The sequence below is a fragment of the Ursus arctos genome, unplaced genomic scaffold (assembly GCF_023065955.2).
Source record: "Ursus arctos isolate Adak ecotype North America unplaced genomic scaffold, UrsArc2.0 scaffold_32, whole genome shotgun sequence".
Taxonomy (NCBI): domain Eukaryota; kingdom Metazoa; phylum Chordata; class Mammalia; order Carnivora; family Ursidae; genus Ursus; species Ursus arctos.
Window position 1 is genome coordinate 27,054,081 of NW_026623008.1, and position 26,140 is coordinate 27,080,220.

General features: G+C 55.0%; 1 protein-coding gene across 6 annotated transcripts in view; it reads right to left on the reverse strand.

The window, feature by feature from the left end:
• STK40 (serine/threonine kinase 40) overlaps positions 1-23,415 on the reverse strand; it is a 38,383-nt gene extending 14,968 nt beyond the window's left edge. The window contains exons 1-4 of one of the 6 annotated variants that reach the window (XM_026516661.4): positions 23,239-23,415; positions 3,997-4,116; positions 2,332-2,417; positions 1,814-1,957 (exon numbers count right to left, since the gene is read on the reverse strand). In XM_026516661.4, the coding sequence (XP_026372446.1) occupies positions 1,814-1,957; positions 2,332-2,417; positions 3,997-4,108 (342 nt within the window). In that variant the 5' untranslated portion in view covers positions 4,109-4,116; positions 23,239-23,415. Of the gene's footprint in view, positions 1-1,813; positions 1,958-2,331; positions 2,418-3,996; positions 4,117-7,441; positions 8,018-8,297; positions 8,630-9,413; positions 9,441-23,238 lie in introns of those variants that run through there. The other 5 variants (XM_044390413.2, XM_048222056.2, XM_044390414.3 and 2 more) reach the window with 5 other exon arrangements.
• Positions 23,416-26,140: the final 2,725 nt, after the last annotated feature.

Consider the following 26,140-nt stretch of genomic DNA (forward strand, 5'->3'; position numbering starts at 1 on the left):
GCAGACCCGGGGCCCCGGTGCATCTTCCCTCCACGCCACTCCCAGAGGTTCCAGCCATGACCAAGGTCCGCGACAGTAGAAGTGAGGTGTCCTGTGTGTCCAAGACAACTGCTTTCCCATGGAAGCCAGACTCCTGGGCAGCCACGGAACCGTGGAAAAGGCGGGCTTCGGGCCCCAGGTCCCGCTCATCCCAGCTGTGGGACGCGGGGCAGTTCACCTCACTTCTCCCAGTCTCTGGTCCCGCATCTGTCAAAGGGAGCTGGCACCCTCCCTCACAGGCTGTTCAGAGAACACGGCAACCATGCCGGCGCTCAGGGAGTGCGTCCTGCTACCAGCGCGCGGTAGTAAGTGCCGGCCTGTGTTCCTTGCCGAAAAGACATTTTTCCTTTATTTTTTTTTAAGTTTTTCTTTTTTTTTTTTTTTAATTTTTGTTTTAAGTAATCTCTACACCCAGCATGGGGCTTGAACTTACAACCCCGAAATCAAGAGCTGCATGCTCTACCGATGAGCCAGCTTGGGGAGATGCTCGGTGTCAGCCCCAGCAGACTGACGCCTGCCTCCCAGGGAACTGCTGGGGACTGAAGAGCCACGTTTCTCCTTCCAAGCGCGATCATACCTCTTGTTCTCTCCTCCCCAGAGGCCCAGCAGTGTCTGGCACACAGGGGACCCTAGAAATGTTTCTAAGCACCCAGGTTCTATTATCCAAGAGGACATAAAGCAGGGCCGAGCTCTGGTAGCTGTCAGAGATGACGCTCACGACCCCCCGGTTTGGTGTCACGTGGAAGGGAAACTGACGTTCAGTCACCTCTAATCGCACATCTAAGAATAAAAGACCTTGGGTGTGTGTGTGGCGGGGTGGGGGGGCATCTTCCCTTTATTCTATCCAAGAACTCAAGCTGACAAGGAAGTAACCGTGATGAGTGTGGCCGCACACACGCCCGCTCACTGTCCTGACCACCTTGCGAGGCCGGCCTCCATCGCCGCCTCCATTAAACCGATGAGGAACCTGAGGCGTAGGGACCGGAAGTGACTTGGCCAAGGTCATACAACCTGACTCCAGGACCACCGGCTCCAAAACCTCTGTGCCTCCCTGCCAGCACATGGCCTCTCGGGTGCCGGGTCCATCCAGCAAGAGCGGCCCTGGCCAGCGTGGCTAGCTGAGGGCCCTGCAGAAGCTCTGCTGGAGGGTGGAGCAGGAGGCCTCCCGGGTACCCTGAGCCGGGCCTTCCGCGTTTCTGGAGACACAATTTTGGTTCGGCCTCGAGGAGGCCTCTGTTCAGGGTACAAGTTACTCATTACTACCTTCCCTAAGGGACCTGGAACATCTGAGCACGGGGGGCTCAGGGATACTTCCTCAACTAACTGGGACACCGGGGCAGGCGAAAGGACTGTCGGTACCAAAACCAACCGTGGGATCCACAGGTGGCCCACAAGGCTTGTCCCTCCTCGTTGCCCTCCTTCCACCCTGGCCTGGGCCAATTCTTGACACGACACAACAGGAAAGAGCTTGGGCGTCTTTAAAAGACTTCATGTCTTCCTCCCTTCTTGGAAAAGTGGCTCTCCAAAGAAAGGGGCATTGCCACAGGCCGGCGAGCCTCGTGGCCGGGGCGCTGCAGCAGCTGGTGTGGCCACAGCCTGACCTCCAGCCCACACCCCGGCAAGTCCTGGCACACCCAGCATGCAGGGGTCCCAGGCAGTCATGTGGGTGAGCTGCTCCACGTACAGACGTGGCCCCAGCAGGGGCCGGCCCCAGGAGCCAGCCAGGAGTGGGGGGCGGGGGAAGGGGGGACAGGCAGCCCCCTCTGCCACTCACCTGGAAGAGCCCGTGGTGGTGAACCACGCCGTCCTGCGTGTGGAGGAGGGAAAGCAGAGAGTACTCGGTGTGTAACAGCATCTTGCCTTGCCTCTCCTCTTGGCTTTCTATTCCTTGGTCCCCCCTCTCCTCAAGGGTAAGGATCTTTAGGAAGGCACACACACATAAAAAGACCAAAAACCCAAAAATAAACCTTACTTTACAAAGCAGAATGACTCGAGCAGGAAGAGCAGGGGGCTTGCGGTCGGGCCCGCAACACGGGCACGCGCACTCGCACAGGCACGTACGACGTGCGAGGTTTTTCTCGAAGTGACGGCAGTGTGACTTCTGCTCTGATCGCGCTCTTGAGATCAGGCCTGTTCGGAGCGCGACTGCGTGAGCCCGACCGCTTCCCGGGAAGAAACGGTGCTACTCATGTTCGCAGGAGGTGCGGGTGTGAAGGTAGAGAAGAGGGCAGAGCAGGCTGGCAGGCCAGCCCCTGGGGCCCGAGCCTTCCCCGCCCCGGGCGCCTCACTCACCTTCAGCTGATAGAAGTCATCTGTGCCGTCTTTCCTCGCCAAACACTGCACAATGCTCGGCACCGGGGAGTTGCCCAGACGGGGACCTACGGCACACAGAGCCTGGGGCTGACTTTTCTGGAGCCCTGTCTCTCGTGGCACCACGTGGTCTCTCTGCAGTTCACGGCCCCCCCCACGTCTCCTGGTGGAGAGTTCCGTCTCCCTCCAACAGTGGAGGGGCACGTACGCGTGTGCCTGAGGGACACCTGGCTCTTCTAGGCCGGCTCCCAGACGGAGGGGTTTTCAACGGCGGGGGCGTGCTGGGACCTCTGAGGAGCCGGTGGTAAAAGTAGAGGTCCCTGCGGCAACCTGGAGCCTCGAATCAGCATCTCCAGGCTGAGGAACTACAGCTTTGGGAGCTCCCCTGGTCGGCGGCGGTGACCGCCTGGCCCCTCTTGGGGCCCAGGTTTGGGGCACTTCTGTACTCCTGGAGATGGACACTGCTCACTGTCCCCTGCTGGCATCCCGCCTGAGCGTTCAGAGCAGAAGTCAGACAAGGTCACAGTGTCACATCACAGTGTGTCACTGTTCTCAACATACAGTCGAAACTTCTTTCTTAGCTTCAGAGGTCCTGTATGGTTTGGTACCTGCCCACCTCACTGATGACGCTCCCCCACCCCCTCGCCAATATTGCAGCTACACTGGGCTCTTATGTACTAACTTGTTAAGCCCTTTCCTGCCTCTGGGCCTTTGCATTTGCTGTTTCTTCCGTCTGGAATGCTTTTCCCCTGCGTTTCACATGGTTGGAGCCTTCTCCTTTTCGGGGGTCAGCCCAAACATCACTTCCTCATCAGGAACCTTCCTGGTACACGCTCCCTGTAGGCCGTCCCGCTCTCACGTTGTCTTGTTCACTTCCTTCACGGCCCCCACCGCCCCACTGATGATCTTGCGTGCTCTTTACTCGGTTTCTGTTTCCAACTAACGTTAAGCTCTGTGAGGGCCGGAACTTGTCTGCCCTGCTCACTGCTGCGCCCCCAGCAAATAGCCCAGGCCTGGCACGTGGTAGGCGCCGGGAGCCATCTGCCCAGCAACTGGGGCTGGAGCTGTCCTGGGCCCATAAGTCCGAGACGCTGCCCCAAAGCAAAACTCACACCCAGTCTCTGGTGTCCTCAGTGCCCACTTCACCCCTGCAACCCTGAGCACAGCACCCCTGATTTGTTGGGCCTCCAACATCAGGCAGAAAGGCCCTGCTGCTCTTCTGGACCACTGGGCACACCCAATTCTGCACGACTTCTGTGCCAATTTACAAGAAATCGGGGGGGCTACACCAGACGCCGTGTGGAATGAACTGTGCCCTCCGAGAAAGGTCAGAGAAGTGCCCTGGATTATGGGTCTCAGGTTCTGATGCAGCTTGTGTGCCTCCTGGGGGACACATGGGGTGGGGGGCAAATGGGGTGCTCTGGGGGAAGAGACAGTCTAGCTCTCAGCTGGAGCTGATCAAAGGCTGGTGAGGCTACAACAAAAATGACAACTCGGGTACGGCGTGACCCAAGGCTCTGGATCTTCCACTGGCACAAAGCGACTGCCCTCAGAGTCGCAAGGCGAGGGCCCCGCACGTGCGCTGCGGTGGGTGTGGCACTGCGCCTGCGCCCCGCACCCCGGCCCACCCGGCGGTCAGAGGCTTACCCAGGATGAATGGTCCAGCTCTCTTTGCATTATTTCCAGAAATGCCACCTCCTAGAGCCTTCGCCCTGGCCGACGTTTCCCCAACTCCTCTGTCTGATGCTCTCCGCTTCATTCTCAGCTCTAGACAAGACAGAGAAGAGCCCTCCTCGCTGAGCAAGTCGGCGAGTTTCCTCAGGCGAACCCAGCCTGCAAGTCTCTGACTTGGGGATGTGTCACACAGCTGCTGCTGCTGCTCCCGCTGCTGCTGCTGCCACCTCCTCCCCCTCCCGGAGGAGCACCGAAGGTTCCCCATGACAAAGAATCACAGCTCCTTTCCTTGGCATTAATCAGGGGCTCAAACGGGATGTCCTTCCAGGCAGCATATACTATGGAGTGGGCAGCCAGCCCGCCTCAAGGGGCCAGTCACACGCAGAGAAGAGGACACTGGCTTTGTGCAGATGCAAACTGGGGTCCCCAAGAGACCACCCCAGAGACTGAGAGGAGAGATGGCCCAGAAGCGACTGGTTCCAAAGTGAGGCCTTCCCCTCAAGTACCTGCAGCCCAGCGACCAGAGGTACTGAATCCTGGGTCCCCCTGCACCGCCACTGATCTGATCTCTGGGGCACGGTGGGGAGAGGGCCTGGGGACTCTCACGCCCGCCGAGTGGGAAGATGGCTGCCCTGGGGATCTCCTCTCTCAAACTCCCCTGGCTCTTAGGTCCTCAACACCCAAAGTTGTCAATGGGCGGGGGGGGGGGTCTACTTTCTCTTCTCTTTATCCTATTTTCAATTTTTTCTTTGATTACTTTTAAGGAAAACATAGATGGTGCATTTAAGGGCCAGTGAAAGGACGCAGACGGAGGTCACTGAGCGCCTGGGTCTACCTGGAAATCCCTGTCTCCTCCAGGGTTAAGATGAAAGAGGGACACAGGAGCCAGACTCTAGAATATAACCTCTGGATGTGGATTAAGTAAGACAAGAGACTTGCTCCTTTCAGCTGCTTACAGTTAACAGCTTGGGGAGGCAGTGTCCTGGACACGAGGCAAGGGCACAGATGTGCACAGATGAGTCCCTCACAGGGAGGGCAGAGGGCCTCAGGGATGCCCAGGGAAGGCCAGCTGCCCAGCCCTGAGGAGGGGCCCTTGGCCCTCAGGCAGCTCAGGGAAATCTTCCCTGCCAAGGTGATACCGGAGTGGGCTGGGCAAGGGGCAAGGTCATTCCAGGCAGAAGGACCCGAGTGAGCAAACCCACACAGGTAAGAAATGGCACATAAGCAACCAAGGAGTTCGTGTTGCCGGAGCGTACAGCATGAAGCAAGGGGTGGCGAGAGGTGACCCAGAGGGAGAGACAAGGGCCAGATCTAGGGGACCTAATGGCCAAGTTAGGACTGCAGCCTTTATCCTTCCATGAAAGGCTTGGGGACACTGAACCCTAAACTTCTATAATCTTTTCCTTCATACCAAAGTCATTGGCATTCCCTGCAGAATCATTAGAAAATACAGATGTGCAGAAATAAGAACACAAGGTACCGATAACCTCAGCATCCGGATGCAGTCACTGTTAACATTCAAGCAGAATCCCCATGTGCCCACGTGAGCACGCTTCTAGCTTTCATTACCACCAACGTTTGGACCACACTGTGGTACCATTTTGTAAGCTCCTTTTCTCCCACCTAAAATACATGATGAGGGCGAATTTTATGGGAGGTGAAATGTATCTCAGGAAAGCTGTAAAAAAAAATGTGAACATCCCTACTTGACAGTGTACCCTACAGCACCACTTGAAGTATCTACACAGTCTCCCCGGTACGAAAGGGGGCGCCTGGGCGGCTCAGTCGGTTAAGGGTCTGCCTTCAGCTCAGGCCATGATCCTGGGGTCCTGGGAGCCTGCTTCTCCCTCTGCCTGCTGCTCCCTCTGCTTGTGCTTGCGAGCATGCACTCTCTCTCTCTCTGACAAATAAATAAAGAAAAATCTTAAAAAAAAAAAAAAAAGTTTAAATGTTGATGTAGTTAAATAGTTCTCTTTTCCTTCAGTTTGTTTTGCTGTTAATCCTGGAAGGCCGCCCCCTCTGCTCTGAGACAGGTGCATGTTCACCAGTTAGCTTAGGCCTTCACGTGCTGCCTGTCTGGCCCTTATTCTAGACCCAGGAGACTGACTCTAGCAGTGAGATGGAAAGCAGGAGAGACGACCTGGCACACCTCTAGTCCAATCTACCAGGCTTGCCTCCCATCAAGCCCCAGTTTGTTTTCAGAGCTGTGCCACGGAGGAGCAGACCCATGACTTCATTCTGAGAGTAACTAGGACCATGTAACTCAGTAGGCCTTGATAGTCCCCAGATGGAGCAGAAGCCACAGTTAGGCTCGGCCACGACTTCTGCCAAAGAGGCTTATGGTGGAAACAGATTCAAAGTCATTCATACAAAAGCAGGGAGGAATGAAACTGCTTCTAGAAAAATAAAAAGCTGGGCAGTAATGTGTCTGGAACAGTGTTCTTGCTCTTTGTGAGGCTAACTTCTATGCATCCTTCTCAATTTAGATATCACCTCCTCAGAGAAGCCTTCCCTGATATCTCCCCCACCACTGGGTCCCAGTTACCCTATGGTGGAATTTCCCATTCACAGCACTTTCCATATTTTGTGATTATGTAGTTATTTGTGTGTTTACATGCTTAATGTCTTTCCCCACCATTAGACTAAAAATTACACAAGGAAAAAAATATGTGTGTGTGTATGAAACCACTGCACCCCATATATATATATATGAAACCATTGCACCCCCAGCTCCTGGCCCAGCAGATACTCTGGAATGACTGGACGCCTTCCCACCAGTTGGTGATGGTTCTCCCTGGGTCAGCAGCCCAGTGCTGGAGCTGCTCCCACCCCGGGAGATAAGCTGGTTTCACTTCCCTTCGGGCCCTCTTCGCCATCTTCCCTGCAGCACTAAGCCCCCCTCTCTTGCTGGTTCCCTGGAGAGCAGCACGGAGGCTCCCTCGTATCTGTGTAGACACCGCCTGGACGCCTCCGCACCGGCATGGTCTAGACAACAGTTTGTGGGGAGCAGCTGCAGCACAGACACTGAGTGGGCTCAGCCTGACCCCACCCACCCCACTCAGGATTCAGCACAAGCAAATGGCTTGGGAACTGCTCCAACATGTAGGCTGACAGAAGGATAGGAGCAGACGGGCAGGGAGAGGGAAAAGATGCTGGCAGGGGAAGTGGTAGCAAGGCAGTTTCCCTTCTGAACATCCATTCCTGCCACCCAGGGCTGGGGAGCAGGGGAAACAGTGTGAATAGGCAGGCCTGGAAAATGGGAAGCTGCCTCAGGCTCGCTGGGGGCGGGGGGGGGGGGGGGTGAGCAAAGACAAACCTCCTAGGACAGACCCGCCTGTCCCCCATCCCCCTGCTGAGGTACAGGAAGGATGTGCCCCAACCTCAAATCATCCTGATGGGTCCCCTCCCAGAGACACACCTGCAAATGGTCCACCAATGCTCCCATGGGGGACGCTGCTTTGAGGGATCCCGGCTTCATGGTGAGATCTGCGAATGGAAGGTCTAGCTACCCTGGTCTGGGGTCAAGGGCCCAGGCCCAGTCTGGCTAAGGGGTAGCCACTTGTCTGGGTGTTTCCTGGGCCTACTGCTGCTCAGCTCTCCAGGAACTCAGCCGTCCTAGCTTAACAGTCTCTGGGGCTTTAAATCTGTCAACTATTCCGTGTGTTACGCTCCTGGGTTAGCACCAGTTCCCTTAGAACCTGCATTCACCGGGAAGCTCAGTGAGGCAACAATGGGGGTGAAGGGAGGAGGCCAGGAGGCAGGCACTGAAAGAGAACCAGCCTGGTATCCCCCAGCTGCCAGCTGTATGCCTCAATCCTAAAGGCTGGGGGTTCACTTGCTTGGCCCAGCCTGGGGAGTGGGAGGGCTGAAGCTCTGTGACAGCCACCATGCCATGTCCAGAGGAGGGGGATGCCTGCCCTACCCTGTCACTTCGGGGTTAAGGTCACTTCACTCCAAAGCTGCTGATGATGGGAGCCCAACTCTCCCCGGAGGCAATGAAGGCTGGGCCATTAGCAACACATAAGGTTCTAAGGCCCATGATGCCAAATCCAGGGGTGCAGTGTGTACACACAAGATAGCTGGGCAGGGTAGGGCCAGGCAGGGCACTCCACAGGAGGACATGGTTCAACACGGTGGACATACCATCAACCACAAAAGGAGGTGGGTTGCAAAGAGATGGTGCTGAGGCTCCCCCAGCTCAGCCTTCCCTCAGTTCCACCCACTACAAAGCAGCTGAAGCCTGACGGGACCAAGGAGGGGCCCATCACTCACACCCAGAAGTATCTCCTCCACGAAGGTTCCCAGACGCCCGAGGCAGCGGACACGCACGTGTGCACAGAGCCAGATCGAGCCTCCCATCCCCCACAAGCATGAGGGGCAGCGAAGGAGCCTGCCCACGGTGCAGAAAGCTCTGCACTCAACCTTGCCTGGGCTTCTTGCTGCAACCTCTGGGCTCCTGGAGAGACGGTGACCCTGCACACCGAACCAGTGAAGGCCAGTCTCTGCAAGGAGCCGGCAGCAGACCCTGGCCCGGTGCGCTGCTTGCTGTGTGTCCGCCTGTGTATGACGACAACGGCAGCTGGTGGCTGCAGTGTGTCAGCAGCTTCCCCTGCCTGCCAGGAGCCAAGGGACTGCGTCTACACTGCAGGGTCAGGCTGAACCAGTGGTGTCAAGATTCAAGCTGTCCCTGTCAGCAGCCCCGACACCCACCCCCATGTTTTCCGGCTCTGTCAAACCAAACCAAGCCAAACCAAACCAAACCAAACCAAACCAAACCAAACCAAACCAAACCAAACCAACCAACCAAACACAAAGTCCCTGAGTTGTGCAGACCTCTGTCTTCCGGACTTTACCTTTGGCAGTGTCTACGAAGGCAGGGGTCCTGCTCTCGTTCAGCTCACGTGGCACTACAAGTGAGCGAAGAGCTCCCACCCATCCCTGGCCTCAACGCTATTGGCCACACATGTGTTAAGGGTCTGGGTGTCTAGACCCACACCGGACCCCAGGAGGGAGGGAGCAGAGTCTCAGCCGAGAGGACACTAAGGGTGCACAATCATATGGTTAGAGCAATGGGTCACCGGCTTTTTCACAGTATGACACTTGGGGGTAAAGAACATGGGACCCCAGCCGTCCCGTGCCCAGCCACCCTCAGGCTGAAGGGACCTCCATCTTGATCCACACAACCCGCAGGGGCTGGGACCTCTGAGTCAGAGCAAGCGTTCTGGACTCAGTCAGTCCTGCTTCACACCCTAGCACCATTACTTAGTAGCGACAAGATCCTGGACAAGTTCCTTCGTCAGCAGCTACAAAACAGAGCACACCACCTACCTTACCAGGCCGGGCAAAGGACTCAGTGAGAACCCATGCAAAAGGCTTAGCAGAGTACCTACCAGCATATTGCAAGCATTTGCTAGCTTGTGCTATTATTAGCTTAAGCATACTAGCTTTGTACTTCTCCTGCCCAAAGAGAAAGGGATTGTTACTTAATAGGCACTGAATGGGGGGAGGGGATGGGTAGAAGAAAGCAGGTACCCAGAGGGAAAGTTTAAGAGGCCTTGAACCTGCCACTGGGCTGTTGGCCTGGGGAAGCACCCCGGGGCTAGCGGAGCTGTTGGGGAGTGGGGGCTGGGCAGCAGGAGAGGGCAGAGGCGCACAGCATCTCAGGCTCTTGTTCTGTTCATGGGTCCAGGGGGAAGCAGAGGCTGGAGGACCAGCTGGCAGTTATCAACCCGGGGCACAGCAAGGGACTCTCCAGGAGTCTGGAATTAAGACCTGGTGCCTCCAGTCCAGGATGTGCTTTTGTCAAAATGACTGAATTGTATAATTAAAGGATCTGTGAAACTCACTGTGTGTATATACACCTCTATTTTTTAAAAAAGCAAGCTGTGACCTTAACCAAACGGTCAACGTTAATATCACCAATAACAGAACTGACACCATATTACTCCAGATGCAACATCGACTTACGGTTATTATTTTGCCCCAAACGTATAGCCTGAATGTGACCATGAGACAAACCCAAACTGAGGGACATTCAACACAAACAGGCCTGTATGCTTCAGAAACAGTGACGGGGCACCTGGGTGGCTCAGTCGGTTGAACATCTGCCTTCGGCCCAGGCCATGATCCCAGGGTTCTGGGATGAAGCCCCATATTGGGCTCCCTGCTCAGCAGGGAATACGCTTCTCCTTCTCCCTCTGCCCCTCCCCCTGCTTGTGCTCTGTCTCTCAAATAAATAAAGTCCCCTCCCCTTTTTTTTGGTGGGCAGTAGAGCAAGGTTTATTGAGCTACAGCAAAGTGATAGTACAAAGCTCCCAAGGAGGGCGGGGACCCGAGGGGGATGCCCTCAAATAAATAAAACCTTAAAAAAAAAAAAAAAAAAATTTAAAACAAAACAAAACACAGTGACGGATAAAGACTGAGGAGCCAGTCTAGATTAATGGAGACTAAAGACACAAGATAAGTAAATGCAGTGTATGATCCTGGGGGTGGGGGGCAGGCATAAAGGATATGACTGGGCAACTGACAAAATCTAAATACGGACTGTATGGATGTTAAATTTCCTGAATTTGAAAACTGCACTATGGTTACGTGGGAGAACATCCTTGCTCTTAGGTGAGAGATGCTGAAGAGTTTGGGGGTGAAGGGTCACATGCCTGCAGTTTACTCTGAGGTCAGAGAGAGGAGAAAGTGAGAACTGCTGGATGGAATAGCGCCCAAGGCTCTGGAAGAATCTGTTGTCCAGATTTACAGATTCAAAGGGACTCCTTGTGGGTAACACAGTCCACGGTGGCAGGACGTGGGGTCTCATCCTTGTTGGGCAGAGGCAGGCTGGCAGGAACAGGAGGTAGGTGTTGAATGCCCCCCTTCCTCCCCTGCAAACACTGTGCTGAAGGAAAGGGGCCCTGGTGCCACGTCCAGGGCTGCCACCTGGTGGCGTCTTCCTGCAGCGCCTCTTCAAAGGGTTTCTCCCTGCGCCAGGTGCCAGACAGCTGGGCACTGCTCTCCGTGGCTCCTCAGGAAGGATGCAGGAACGACTCCACAGAAGACCCCACCGCAGCTACCTGGGTCACTGGGGCCTTGAGTAACAGATTCTAGCACCGTCCACTTTCTCCTCTGCTCCGGGACCTGGGCCTGCAGTGTTTCTGTCTGTCTCTGCTCTGGGGGTCCTCTGATGCCCTTCTGTCCTTAACCCTAACTCCTTGGTGAGTCTGGCCAGACCCAAGCTACCTGTTTAGCTTCACTGCCTTGGTAGGCCCCTAAATCCAGCCACACCAAATGACCCACAACCCCCTGAGTGTGCTGTGAGCACCCTTGCCCTGCCGTCCTCTCCCTGGTTGGCTCATCCTTCTCCCTCGGTCCTCACTGCAGCGAGTCCTTTCCTCCTCCAGCTGCCAGAGCACCTGAGCGTACCTCTGTCCCCTCCCACCGTCCAGTCTGACTCCCTCCCACTGCTGAGGGAGCAACTCCCACTCACTGCTGCTTCCCTGCACCCTGCCCAGGGCCTGGCACACCGCTGAATGAGAAAACGGAGCGAACGGAGCGTAGAACTGTTTGTTATGCATCCAGAATGCATAAAAAGCCACATTGGGGCAGGGGACAGAGATCACCCAACTGGAGGCCAGGGCTGGAGTGGGACCCAGAAGTAGGGACGGATGGTCCACCAGCTCATGGCAGGAGACAGCATCCAGGATCAGAGAGACAGGGGATCCCAGCTGTAGGTAACTGGGCTGCAAGGGTGCTGGAAACTATCTGTCCAGGCAAAGTCCCATGTCAGAAATGCCTGGATGCCTGGGGCAGGGAGGGTGCCAGGCTGGCTGATCGCCAGGTGTTGTGCTTAGACAGTGTTTGCTGCCCAAGAGCAGCCCCCACTGAGGAGTGGACTCATTCATAGCATGCCTGAAGCTTGGGCCCAACCTATCACTGGCAAAGGGACAGACTAGTCCTCTTTTGGCTGAATCCAGCAAAAAGATCCGCTTTCCTGTAGCAAGATGTGGGCGCATGTGAATGATGGCGTGGCCTACCCCCTCACCCCAGTGATAGGTCCTCTGGGTCACTCTAGGCTCGTAGTGTGAAGGTCCTTCTACTGGTCAGAAAAATTCCTAGCACTCTGGCTACCCCCAGAGAAAAGAACCCCAGGCTCGACTCTGCATTTTATCTGACCATACCTGCAAAGAAATACCAAAGCTTGACGTGAGCAGTGGTAAATCTGAAATGTGACCCAACTAAGATCTGTGGATCTGCTTTATTGACCGGACCCCTCCACACTAGAGGTCTGCCAATTCCCTCGAAAACTCCCCGTGCTCATTCCTGGATGGTGAGTTTCGGACTCAGAGCCCACGTGGGAGGCCCACACCCTCAATGAACTCTCATAACAACTAACTTTTGCACACGGCTCTGTCGCTTACAAAGCACTTTCCAACACATGATTGTAACTGACCCCCAACACCACCACTACCACCAAACACAGCACTTTCTAGAAAAAGAAATCGAGACTCAGAGATACTGAGACCTGCCTAAAGTTACCTGACTGGTTGCTCAAAGAGGGGGGATGTGGACGCAGGTTTTCCAGCTCTGAATCCCATATTCGTTCTTCTCGACGGCTCCTTCCCCACCTGATGATGGCTACGGACCTAGGAATGCCAACCAGAGATAGGACACTACCCTCTGGGATTCCTTATAAGCAATCATTCTCCTGGAATCGGGGAGCTGCAGGCGTGCAGGGAGAGAGGAGCTGTGCTTGTCCCTAGAGAAGGTGTTTCCGGCCCCCAAGCAGGTCTCTCTGGAGAGAGGGGCCGAGTTGAGGTGGGGTTACTGAGATATCCTCCAACCAGCCAACAAGTTAGTGCCCCCCACCCCTCCGTGACCCAAACACTCTGGGAGCCACCCCCACTGCACCCCAACACTCCCATGTAGGTGTTTCTACCAGTGCTCCCAACTTCCCCACAGGCCTGCTCTCCAACCACAACGTCAACTCAGGGAACCAAGAGGAATTCACAGCCCATGGAACCAAGTGTTTCAAACCATAGACCAGCGACTCAAATGCCAGTTGGGAGAGCAAGATGGAGTCTGAGGTCAGGCAGGTCCGGGTTCAAATTCCAGCTTCCGTCACTCGCTTGCTTTGTTTCCCTGAACTAGTCACCTACCCTCTGTGAGGGTGAAGCCTAGAGACCCTGGCCAGCTTACCAGGCCCCCAGGAGGCTGCCTGAGGCCTGCTCTCCTCATCTCCTGCTAGCTGGAGGGAAGGGGGCTCTGTTTGTCAGCTTTTCCTTTGAGTTTTAATGACAGCCACCCGTGAAGTAGGCATGAACCCTCTCCCTGGGAGCCTGAAGACTATAAGGAACCTCTCCAGGAACCCACTGGAAGCCATTTGCTTTGGAGCTCAGGATGGAGCGGGGGGATGGGGAGGCAGATTAGTAATCCCTTGGCTTCAGCCAGGACTCCCTGCCGACAAAGACTCATGCATGCGCTGTCATCTTCACTGTTCCAAAACAGTGTGATGATTTTGCTCATTTTTAAAATGCAGGATATGTATAGCTCCGATTTGTCAAGAACACATAACATCACATCATTCCCTAAACGTCGTGCTTTACCGCCTCGGGGGTACCGAGCGAACTGGCTGCTTCTAAGGCGAGCGTCTGCTCCCTCTCGTGGCCCAGGGTGAACCCCACCCCCTGAAGCCCTTCTGCTCTCGGGCATGTGGGAGAGTACCTGCGGCAGCCAGAGAGGAAGTGACTCAGCCCAGTGGGAAGTGGGAGGGGCGGTCAGAGAGAGGGCCCTGCGCCCAGCCCGCTCTCTCCCAGCACATCCGCACCAGCCCCATCCTCTGTCCTTTCCCTCGCAGGACTACAGTGTGGCCAGCGCGGCAGCCCTGGGGGCCAAGACCCCACTGCTCGAGGGAAGCCCAGTGTCTGCAGTTCGGAGGTCCAGCTCCGGTCTCCTTTAGGAGGCCAGAGTCCCATACAAGGAGATTACGTAATCAGTGATGTCCCTCTTCACCCCACTGCCCTGAGGAAGTCCCCACCAGACCCCTCTGCGGCCTCTATGACGGCTGGGGCGGCGAGACTGGAGGCGAGAGGCCTCTGGCCAGAAGGATGTGTTCCCGAACGATTCTGGGAGAAAGGGCTCCAGGGCTGTACAGGCGGATGTGGACCTGTGGGCCCCTCCGGGGAAAAGACAAATGGAAGAGAGACCAGTCCCTGCAGATGGGGCAGAGGGCTTCACTGGCAGCCACTCTGAGAGCTCCCAGAGCAGAATCAAGGGCAGCCACGCCAGCCCTGCCACCAGCTCGCCCCTCCCAAGGGCCTCCGGAAGCAGCTGATGTGACAACAAATAATCCGTCACTGTGTGTGGGTGTCAGAGGAGGAAGGGACAGACTGGGGCCGTGCTGCTCTGGTATCTCCCATCCAGAGAGGGAGCCTGGGGAAGCAGCCAAGCACACTGGCTCCGGGGACTTCCTGGTGGCCTCCTGGCTCTGCGGGGGGCCTTCTGCCTTGTGCAGCGAGGCCGGACCAGGTCACTGACAGCCCTCCCCTTTCATGCCAGCCTGCTCTGCTACTAAGGGGACCCTTCGTCAGCACAAACCATCGATGACAGCCTTGTGCGCTGACTCAGCCAGGAAACCAGGCCTGCCACGGAGTCCCACGTGGAGTTCGGGTTCTTGCCGCCCACAATGGCCCAAATCACGCCAGGAGAAAAGAGCAAGTGGCTGAAGGAAGGCCGGCTCGGTCTGAGAGCCAACTTCGGGTCCACGGGGCAACCCGAGCATGTTTCTCGGGCCGCCCTCGGCTCACCTAGAGGAGAGGGAAGGCACCGCCCCTGCACAGGGTTCCCTGAGGACTGCTGGGAGCCGGCGTGGGGGAGGCGCTAGACAAATGTTAAGTTTCCTTCCTTCCACCCCAGATTTCCAGAGCGACAGACGGGAAAGCCTGCGCCAGGCCCAGTTACATGTGATGCTCTCTCTTTATACTGTTGTTGTTGTTGCTTTTTTGGTAGGGGAAAGGAGCAGAGGGAGAGAGAGAATCTTAAGCAGACTCCATGCCCATCGCAGAGCCCAACTCGGGGCTTGATCTCATGACCCTGAGATCATGCCCTGAGCTGAAATCAAGAGTTGGATGCTCAACCGACTGAGCCACCCAGGCGCCCCTTTCTTTATACTGTTTCTAACAGCCAAAATCACTATACCATCATCCTGTAAGACAGGCAATTTGGCCCGGGGTCAGCAAACTGCCTTGCCTTAACTGCCTCTATCAAAAATTAAAGTCAATTAAATTTTACAACTTTCACAACGAACAATACAATTCGAAAATACTGCTGGCTGTGGCTACCCAGAGGGGCAGGACTCCAGAGGCTGATGGCAGGGGGGCCATCAGAGTGTTGCCTGGCGAGCCATTCAGAGGGTAGGCCTGCACGAGAATCTCACCTGTTCTGAGCCAACGAGAGGCCAGCCAGGGCCAATGCTGAGATCCATGAGCCGCCACCGACAGACTCTCAGTGCATGCAATGGTGGGAACACGCTCATCACGTCTGCTTGCCCATCTGTCTCTTGAGAGGGTGAGCTCCTAGGAGCAAGGCCTGGGCCTCGGCCACTTCAGAATCCCTGGCTCAGGCTTGGCAGGTGCACAGAAAGTATGTGTTGAAACCACAGCCAACAAAGAAAAAAAAAAGGCACACCTCGGGCCCAGCCCCTCAGTTCTAGGGATTTATCCTACACGCATACCCACACGAGTTCACAAACAAGGTCCCCTGCAGAACCGTACGAAGCCGCAGAAGACCACAAAAGATAAAACCACAAAATCACAACATGCATGCGCACAGATATCCAGACAGAAACACTCTAAATGTCCACCAAGAAAGGACTGGTTCGCTACATCACGTTCCGTTCTATGGGATACTGTGCGGCCTATAACACTAGGCCCACACCTGCTGATAAGGATGCCTACGGTCTACGACATTAAAAAACAACAAACAACATATTATACTATTTGTATAATATGATCCCATTTGGGTAAAGAAAAAAAGATTATACACACCCTTGAATATGCACAGGAAATTTCTAGAAGAAACTCAACGTGGATACTTCCAGGCAGGATGAGGGGCCCAGGGAGGGGAGGGAGAGTTTTATTTTATATTCTTTCATATTGCTTAACTCTTTTACCATACACTACTATAATAATAATTTTTTTAAAATCTAAACTTTTCTTTAACCCGTTAGAATTGTTAAGAGGAGTAATGGGGGGCACCTGGGTTAAGCGTCTGCCTTCGGCTCAGGGCGTGATCCCGGCATTATGGGATCGAGCCCCACATCAGGCTCCTCCGCTTTGAGCCTGGTTCTTCCTCTCCCACTCCCCCTGCTTGTGTTCCCTCTCTCGCTGGCTGTCTCTATCTCTGTCAAATAAATAAATAAAATCTTAAAAAAAAAAAAAAAAAAAAAGAGGAGTAATGGGCTCAAGGGAGGCCGGGCCTCAGAGAAGGCACACTTGAGGGAGTACGGCACGGGCTGCGTGTGGAAGTGTCCCAAGCATACCAGCCTGTGGGCTGCTGCTAGGCTGCATCAGGACAGTCGGGCAGAAGGGACAGAACCACCGCTCCTGGTACACTTAGGCTCGCTCAGGCAGCTTGCACACATGCCCATAAGCAACTTCCTGCTCGCCAGCTGGCATCCAGACAGGCTGGGAAGACCACCAAAACGTTCAAACTGGAGACCTGGGAGCTGGCTCAGGACACCTCTTTCGGAACACTCCAGACCTGCTAGCGAACAGCTTGCCTGGACCTCACCAGAGCTGGCCCCTGGGTCCTGACTGCAGGCCAGGCACTAGGCTGAACCTGCTACAGACAGCAGCACTTCGTGTCTAATCCCCATCACTATCTTAGGAGCAAGCAGCATTGTGTCCATTTTACAGAGGAAATGAGGCTGAAGCTAGGCAGTTCGAGGTCACTCAGCTAGCGAGTGGCAGAACCAGGTTTTGAAGCCAGGTCTGATCTGAGCCTAGGCCCTTAACTTATAGGTGATATGGCTGGAAGTCTTCTTACCCACTACCCACAGGGCAGGAGGGGGAGGGACCTGCCTCCAGGAAGTGGCATTTCCATTCTTCTGGCAAAGAAGGGACTGCTTCAGCTTTGCCAAAGACCCTTCCAGCTCTACAACTCCACAAGTCCAAGATTCCATGTGGGCTGGACTCCCTGGGGCCAGAGCCGACCCAGGATGAATGGCATGGCATGAGCCCTAAGGTCACACAAGTGTAGGCCGGAAGTCTGGCTCTGCTCCTACTGGCTGTGAAACAGTCAACAGGTTACTTAGCCCCTCTGGGCCTGGGGATTCTCCTCTATAAAACAGAGACAGCCCCTCCTTCCTTAGATTCTGAGAAGTATTCAATATGCACTGTGGAGCACTTGGCAAAAGACCTGGAAGGTGGTGGTAATCTGCCTTTTCTGGCTGGTCTCCTTTCTGTTCCTTCAGGAGGGACCACGTTGGGAGAGCAGCCAGAAGAGAATGTACCCTGGGAACTCCCACCAAAAGCAGTACCCCCAGGAGCTCCATGCCAACTGCAAAAAGGAGCAGGACTCTTGCTCTCTAGAGCTGGCAAGATGCCAGAAACGGGGTTCCAAAAGATCCACAGAATTTCGGGCTAGCCAGTCCTAAGGTCTTCCGAGGAACCGAGCTTCTCTCTAGAAGTACCTGCTGTCGCCTTATCAAACCTCAAACTAGCTCTGCCCCAAACTGAAAGACAAATGACAGGCACAGCAGCCCTGCTCTTGTCAATTCCCGCTACAACGTCCAGGCCCCTTTTTCTTCCTCCTGGATGCTTGGGTCACAGACTCTTTAAACATTAAACATCTTCTGCCTCTTTTGCCAAGTAGGTAGCAGTCTGTAAACATATTTAGAGGGGACAGCTTCGTTCTGAATAACAAGAGCCCTTCTCAGTTTTCTCTGGGGCCTTCCAACAACTAGAGTTTCTTTGAAATTGTCAGGCCTGTATGTGACTGTACTGTGTAAGCTCTGGGGAGCCTGAACTCACTCCCCAGGCAGACTGCCATTAATCCGAAGAGAATGACCACCACGGGGCTGCAGCCTCTTTAAGGGGAGGAGTCCTCAGGGCCCCCTCAGGAAGGGGCCCCTCAACCCAAAAGAATATCTTTGCTTGCTGCAGCAACGTCAGGCCGCTCCAGTGTATTAAAAGGGAGCTTAGAAATTCTTTAGAAAATAATAATAATAAATGGTCCTCCTTGAAGCAGCAACCTCTCTTCTAGAAACCTGCGGATTCCTGCAGATTCCTAAGGTGGGCAAAAATCGTATGCATGCCGACGGTCACTACAGCTCTGTTTGGAGAGCAAAAGACAGAGAATCACCTAAGTTCATCAGCACAGGGCTTGCTGAATAAATTACACAGACGCGTAATGAAAAATGACCCAAACATCCACGTGCCAGGATGGAACCATCGCTAAGGCAATAAGTAAATCAAAGCAAGCACTTCCATCCCTTCCCCTCCCAGATCTTGATTACAGAGCCTGAGAGGATACGCAGTGCTACTGTGGGACCTGCCACCCCCCCCCCCCCCCGCCACCGCAAGGCTCCAGACTCATCTGAGCAGATGGAGGAGGAAGAAATGCTCTTGTTTCAGGCCACTTTCTCTTCCACCTTCCTAACCCCCACAAACCCAAGGACAAATCCTGTAAAAATCTCCCCAGTCCCAAAGGGCTTGTTTGAAACCCTGTCCCCCAGCACACCCTCTCCATAGCACAATCAGATTCTGGTCTAGCTCACTCCTGTAGAGCTCAGAGGGACAAGGGCATTGGGCCAGCTCCTTCTCACCTCTCTGGTGGCTCTGAGCCCTAGGTGGCCTCTGGCAGACACCTCTCCTTCTTGAGAAGAGGGACGGAGTCTGCTAACCCAGCCTAGGGAGTAAATCCGATCTCAAGTTCTCTTTCCAGATAAGATCTCCAGGGGGGACTGGGAAAGATACCTCTCCCCTGCTGTCCAGGACCCCATGAGCTGAAGTAGCGTGGAGAAGAGCTGCTCTGTAGCGCCATCCGAAGGTTGGAGAAATTATAGGAGTTTTGCACACAGTCAGTTGAGTTTCTGAAACACTGTACAAGGTCACCTTCCTGGGCAAATCTGGGCAGCGGAAAGGTAAAGGGAGGGAAGATGCCTTTCTCCCAGGTGCTGACACAGGCACCACCAGAGGGAAGCCTGGCCCGACACTGGACAGGGTGCCACAGACTTTGTAACTGGTCCTCTCCCGTGCGATGCGCTTGGGTCTTTGTGAATGGAGCTGGTGGATTTCACCAGCCATTGTCTTCCAAGCCACCCTATCTCTGCACTGTCATTCACTCTGTCACCCAAACCAGGAACCTTCCGGTCACCTGCCACCACTGCTCCTCCCTCATCCATCACTTCCAAACAGTCCCAGAGTCTGACTGGTTTCTCCCCAAACAGCTCTGATCTCCGGCCTTCCTCTCCATCCCAACTGCCTCTGCTCTGATCCAGGCCCGCACGAGCACTCGCTCTGATGATTGCAGCAGCCTCCCACGGGACTCCAGCCTCAGTCTCTCTCCCCATGCCACTCTCTCCCTGCAGCTAGAGGGCTCTTGGGAAGTTCCAGGTCTAACGGTGCTTCCTCCACTTAAACCAAAGCATCCCATCGCAAGAGAATAAGAAGTTCAATCATCTTAGGCTGGCGCCTACCTCTCCAACACATGCCACAGCTAGGTCCCTTCACGCCCTGTGCCAGAGCCTCTGTGGTTTCTAAAGTCGCACCCACAACAGCACGCATCCCGGCCTGTGCCACGCTGCTCGCCGGCCGGGGTGCCTCGTGAACCCTCGGAAAACTCTCCCCCCTCTTTGGGAGCCAGATAAGCTCTAAGGGCTCTCCCAAGTTCTCCCCAATCTCCTCCTCCTCCACTACGCGCTACCCAGCCTGCTGTGAGAGACTTGCCAAACTGCAAGTATTGACTGCTCAGGGGCCCGCTTTGCCCCTGCCGCCCGCAGGTTCCTCCCGGCCAGGCGCTGCTCTCTGTCCTCCTCCTGCCGCACAGGGGCTCGTGGATGTGCGACTGGGGCTCTGGATTTTGAGCCACTACACACATCCGTGTATGCGATGCTTCTTGAGGGTACTAATTCAGAGACCAGACCAGGGTCACTAAGAGGGACACACACAGAAGAAACGCTAAATTACCTTTTCTCTCGTGAATACTTTAAAATATGATTTTTTTTTTTTCCCTCAGCACTCCTATTTTTTTTTTTTTTAAAGGTTCTTTCAAAGAGCTGAGCTGAATCATCCACAGGGCACCCATACAGACTGGGTAAGCTCCCCCCAGATTGCCTTTTCAGAAAGAACACAATACAACTCTGTGATCTTGTGTTCCCTCAGGACACTTCTGACAGCTCCATGGGACGCGGTTCCAGTGGAGACTAATTGCTTCAACTCTTTCTTGGAAGTTCTCTCCCACAGTCTGTAATAACACTTACCAAGTATTTCTCACTCGGTGTGCGCTAAATGTTCCATCCGCAACAGCTTACTTAATCCTCACAACTGCCCCCCTAGGGAGGGGCCTTGCTGTCCCCACTTTACAGATGACAAAGCTGGTCATGAAGAGAATAAGTTACCTCTAGTGACCAGCAGGGCTGGGCTTGGAACTCAGACCTGTCTTACTGCAGAGCCAAACCGGCTTCATGACAACAAGCTGCTGCCTTCCCAGGTCGAATGGAAGACACAGGGGAGTCAGAGCAGCACCCCTACGACAGGCCTTCTGAGAGGGAAGCCTTACCTCCCCAGCTGCTCAAGTGACTTGCGACCCCAGGAAGAGAGGGGCTCATGCACCAAGCAATTCTGTGCTGGGCGGAGAAGCTCAGAGCAAGGCAGGAAGCTTGACACCTGCCACCCTTTGCCTACAGCACTTTCTCAGCAGAGATTCCCCACTCTGGCACCAACTCTCCCCGCTCAGAGGCCTGTAGTGGCCTCTTGAGAGGCATCCAGTCCTTTAGGTTCTCCCCTCCTCTGCCCTCCTTTGCTAGGACTGACTCCAGACAGATCATTCTAAAACACAGATCCAATCATGTCACTCCACAACCCTTTTCACTGCCCTTGGCATAAGCTCCTAACTTGTTAACGTGGCATTTCCTTGTCAACCTATACTGCCTTACCTTGCACCATGTTGACTTTCATACCACCATATGGAACAATCCGAGCTTTCTGGAATAAACTATGCATGTACTCAGGGGTGCCTGGCTGGCTCAGTCAGTGGAGCGTGTGACTCTTGATCTTGGGGTCCTGAGTTCCAGCCCCATATTGGGTGTAGAGATTACTTAAATGAATAAATTAATTAAAACTTTCAATTTAAAAAACAAACTATGCATGTACTTATCTCTAAGTAGAATACCTTACCCTCTCATTCTCACTGGCTAAGCCTCCCCATCCTTCTAGACACAGCTCCACTGTCATCACTTCGGCCAAGCCTTCCCAGGACCGGCTCCCCCAACCCAGTCTGGGCTCCTACAGCCCTCTGTGTCTGCTGCTACTAGCTTTTTTACACCTTATTTCAACTACTTGTTTACAGGTCATTCTCCCTTAACCAGACCACCACCTTCTTGAAATAAGAATAATAGCTACATGTTATCATGTGACAGACATGGTTCTGTGTGTTTTACACGTGTTAACATTTTTTTTTAAGATTTTATTTTTAAGGGATCTCTACACCCAGTGTGGGGCTCGAACTCACAACCCTGAGATCAAGAGTCACAAGCTCAGGGCGCCTGGGTGGCTTAGCTGATTAAGCATCTACCTTCGGCTGAGGTCATGATCTCAGCGTTCTGGGATCAAGCCCCTGCATGGGGCTCCTGGCTCAGCGGGGAGCCTGCTTCTTCCTCTCCCTCTGTCCCTCCCACCACCTGTGCGCGCAAGCAGGTGCTCTCTCTCTCTCTAATAAATAAATACAATCTTAAAAAAAAAAAAAAGTCGCAAGCTCCACCGACTAAGCCAGCCACGTGCCCCTACATGTATTAACTCTTAATCTTCACAACTCTATGTTATCACCCCTGTTTTACAGATGAGGACACTGAGGCACAGAGAGGTTAATACCACTCGGCTACTGTCACACAGCTAGAAAGCTGCAGAGCCAGAATTTGAACTCAGGGAGTCTGGCTCCACAGCCCACTCTTCACCACTATACCAGAGGTTCCTTGCCTCTCCAGGCAACGACACTGTTGTTGTCATGTGGGGAATGAATGAATAAATGAAGGCCTCCACAAATCACTGGCACAGCAGGGTCGTCAGGGAGTCCCGGAGCAACTCACAAGCACTGTTTACAAACAAGGATTCTTTGGCCATACAGTTACATATTCTGCTCTGCCTTATCTCATGCAAAACTAAGCCAAGAGGGAAATGTGCCCAGCCCAGAGTGACTACCTTCTTCTCCACTGCTCTCAAAACTAAGCAAAGCCAACCGGTTTCTCCCGTGACTTAAAACAGAGCAAAGTCTATCCTGCCACCAAAGGCAGCTGTCAACCTTCCTTCCGCCAACAAACGGGCATCAAACCTAGGGAGTGGGGGTTGGCAGAGAACGCAGCGTCGGAAATCTCAAAGCCCTTACCTACTGCCCGGAAGGTGTGGCCGAGTGGCGTGGGAATGGGCAGGCCTGACCGGGCACGGCAGGTGAAACTGACCACAGGAGCGTGCTATCTCCTAGGAAAAGACCGGCCAAACGTAGCACTGGCAACCAGGTAGCTCTGACCCGCACCTGAACATCTCCCGCGATGCCCAAATTTCCCCAGCTGCGACGGGTGAGAACTCCTGGAGGAAGCCCAGGCTGGCCCGCCCTGGGGACTCGTTCTAACTTTCAAGTCCCTCTCGGGATCGGGAAGGAAGCATGGAGAGGCAGAGGGTGACTCCTGGGGGAAAACCTGGCTGAGTTCAAACGCCGGTGCCCTCACTCACTGGCCGATTGACTCCGGGCAAGGCTGGCAATGCCCACCTCCCGGAACCGCGGCCGGACGGAGGATCCCCGCGGCCGCCTAGCACCCCGCGCACAGCAGCCCCCGCCCCCACCGCCCGGGAAGGGCAGACCCCAGCAAAGGAGGGGGCGTTCGCTGTTGCCATTTCTGTAGCACCCGGACGGCCCCGGGTTTGTCAACCCGGTCCCACCGCCACGGCCGTTGAGGCCCGCCCCGCCAACCCGCACCCCCCGCCTGGCTCCCCGCTCCGGGACCCTCGCCCTCACCTTCCCCCGGTGCTCAGCGCTGCTCGCCCATAGTCCGTAGCCCGGAGCCGGGACTGCTCGGCGCTCCGTCCCGGGGGGCCGGGGCCGGGCCGGGGGCGTGGGAGCCGCTCACCGCCGCCTCCCAGCGCAGCCACCGGAGCCGCCGCCGCCGCCGCCGCCTCCCTCCATGGCTGCGGCGCCGCCACCTGACAACGGAAGTGACGCACCGCCCCCTCCTCTCGGGCCAGAGCCGCAGCCCCACCCCTCTCCCCGGACCCCGCCCCTCCCCTGTGTCTGCAGCCCCGCGGCCTCGGGATTGGGGCGCCATCTTGAGGATGGGCGGAAGCCTTCAGGCAGGAGGCCGGAATCCGATTGAGGATTGGCTCAGGGTGGGGTCTGGGCCGAAACCTGTGAAACGATTGGAGGCTGAGACCCTAAAGGGGCGGTACTTACCGCTTATCTACGTCTGCGGTGAGGCTGGGACGCTCACACCGCCCCCGCCCCGACTCCGCAGGACCTCGCGTGCCCTACGCTCGCCCTGCCGGATTGGGAGAAGTCTCCCGCAGTTGGAAGATCGGCCAGTTGCCTTGTATTTGTCAGAAAAATGGCTCTTCCTTGATCCCCATTTCTCGGTTTCTGGAGCTCTGTGCAGAAAGCGCTGCAGTTGGGCTCAATAAAGTGACAGGAATTCCTGTCTCAGCCCTCACAATTTATTTCACTCTGGGCCCCTCGCCTTTGTAGAAACCCTGCTTCAACCTGAAGATCCCTGGAGCCTTGACCAGGGAGGTTTACAGTGAAGAGGTCCTACTAACGATTCCAGCCATCTAACCTCTCAGTCCCTCCTGCTGCAGTTTCGGTCCCTTTCTCCTCCTCCTCCTCCAGCAACCACGCCCTCCATGAATCAGCTTCTTGCACCAGCAGATGAGCCCTTTAAAGGGATTGCATCAGGCGGGTGACTCACTGGGGCCCTCTGAGAACCTGGCTTCCCTCCTCTGGCATCCAGAAGCGGCTAGAAGGGCTCAGTGGCAGCCGCACCAATGACCGTGGCCCCACTCCTTTGTCTCAGAGGTGTGAGCCAGTGTGCTGGCCGCATGTGACTAACTCCCGGGTGTCTTTCCAGCTGTCTCCTGCGTCACTCTGTATCCACGTGCGGGCACACGTCTCCAAGCCTGTGTGCACTGCTGGGTTTTCCGAGGGGCGTGTGGCCAGGCGCTTCCGTGTATGTGCGTTTGTTGTCTTCATACAGGCAGTGCCAGGACCTGAGAGTCGGTGTGAGTGAGTCTGGCCGCCTCCTCCTGTGTCCATCTCTTTGTCTCTCTCAATGCCTGGTGTGAGCTCACTGAGCTGACAGGGCTAAGTGACAACAGGAATCAAAACAGCTCCTGCTGTTGTGTCACATGCTGTGTTAAGCAATGAGAGACAACAGTGTTGGGAGTCTGTTTACAGAAGCAGCAGCTAGAGCTCTGAGAGGGGAAGTAACCTCTCCCAAGACACACAGCTAATAATGGCAGGGTTGTGATTTGAACCAAGTCTGGCAGATTCCAGAAAGGTTAGATTTGAGTCCTTGCTGCGTCTCTCACAAGCTGAGTGACTCCGTGTGAGTTCCCTGACCTTACCGTTCTGTCAGAATAGGGATCGCATTTCATGGGCTCACGGAGAGGATTCGGTGAAGATGGAAACAGCTTCTCGCAGGACCTGGCCAGTGAGAGCGCTCACGCTCACTTCGGTAAAGTTGGGGCCTGAAAGTCAGGCACAAAGGAGCCAGGCCATGGCCCTGCAGCTTCTGTCTCTGACAAAGGGAAAAGCCTAGGGATTCCGGAAGCCCTGACTCTGCCAGGAATGAGTTTTGGGTTTTCCAGAGCTCTAATTATCAGCTAGATGAATCACTTGGAGCTGACACCACCATCCCCAACCCCCAGAGACTTTCAGTTGCTTCACAATATAGCATTTTAACAAAGAAGAGGAGGAGGAAGAAAAAAGAGGGGAGAAGAGGTAATGAATAGAAACGAAAGGTGCCAGCCAGAGGAAATGCAAAACTGTTGTCAGGACACCAACATGAGGAGACTGTCATACCGCGCGTGCGCGCGCGCGCACACACACACACACACACACACACACACACACGGTGACACACGCTCCTGCTGGCTCTCCAACTCTGGGCACGCTGGCAGATGGTACTGCCATAACAAAGCGACGCCTGTCACAACAGCAGAGATGCTTGCCTGACGAGGCATAGGCAGGTCTGCCTGTCACAGAAGGAGAGGAAGAAACCTTCAACCCTGAGGAACTTCTTCAGGCTGCTGTGACCCAGCACACCCTACTTCCTGCTGGCTTCAGGCTTCTCCTTGTGGCCAAGCCCCAAGGCCTGGGTACGCAAAGTTTCGAGGGCCAGCCCCACGCTTGGTGGGGGCCACCATGGAGGTGAGCAGAGGCACTGCTTCTCTTTGCCGTTGGTGTGCTGTCAGGAGTGCTGGGAAGCAGAACGGTGTGGTAGTTAAGATCATGGAGTTGGAGTCATACAGACTTGAGTTCAAATCCCCACTGTGTTGTTCCCTGGCTCCTCGATCCTGAGATCTTGAGCACGGAACCTCTCTGGGCCTGTCGACCCACTTGGAACATGAGGCTTGTTGTTGTGATGAAAGGAGATGATTCTTCCATTCCGTGAAGATTTACGGTGTGCCTGCTACGTGCAGAGCCCTGAGTTAGACGGTGGGGGCCCAGGGGGACCAAACAGACCATGGCTCTGCCCTCCTGCCGCCCCTGGCACAGGCCCTTGCCCACGGTCAGAGTCAGCAAGTGGTAGCTATTTATGATGACTGTCTTGGCATTCAGCCATTAACTTCACCATGGGACTTGGGGAGAGCCCTTCCCCTTCACGCTGAAGAAGCTGGGCCTCCGTTTCCTTAACTGTAAAATGATGGCG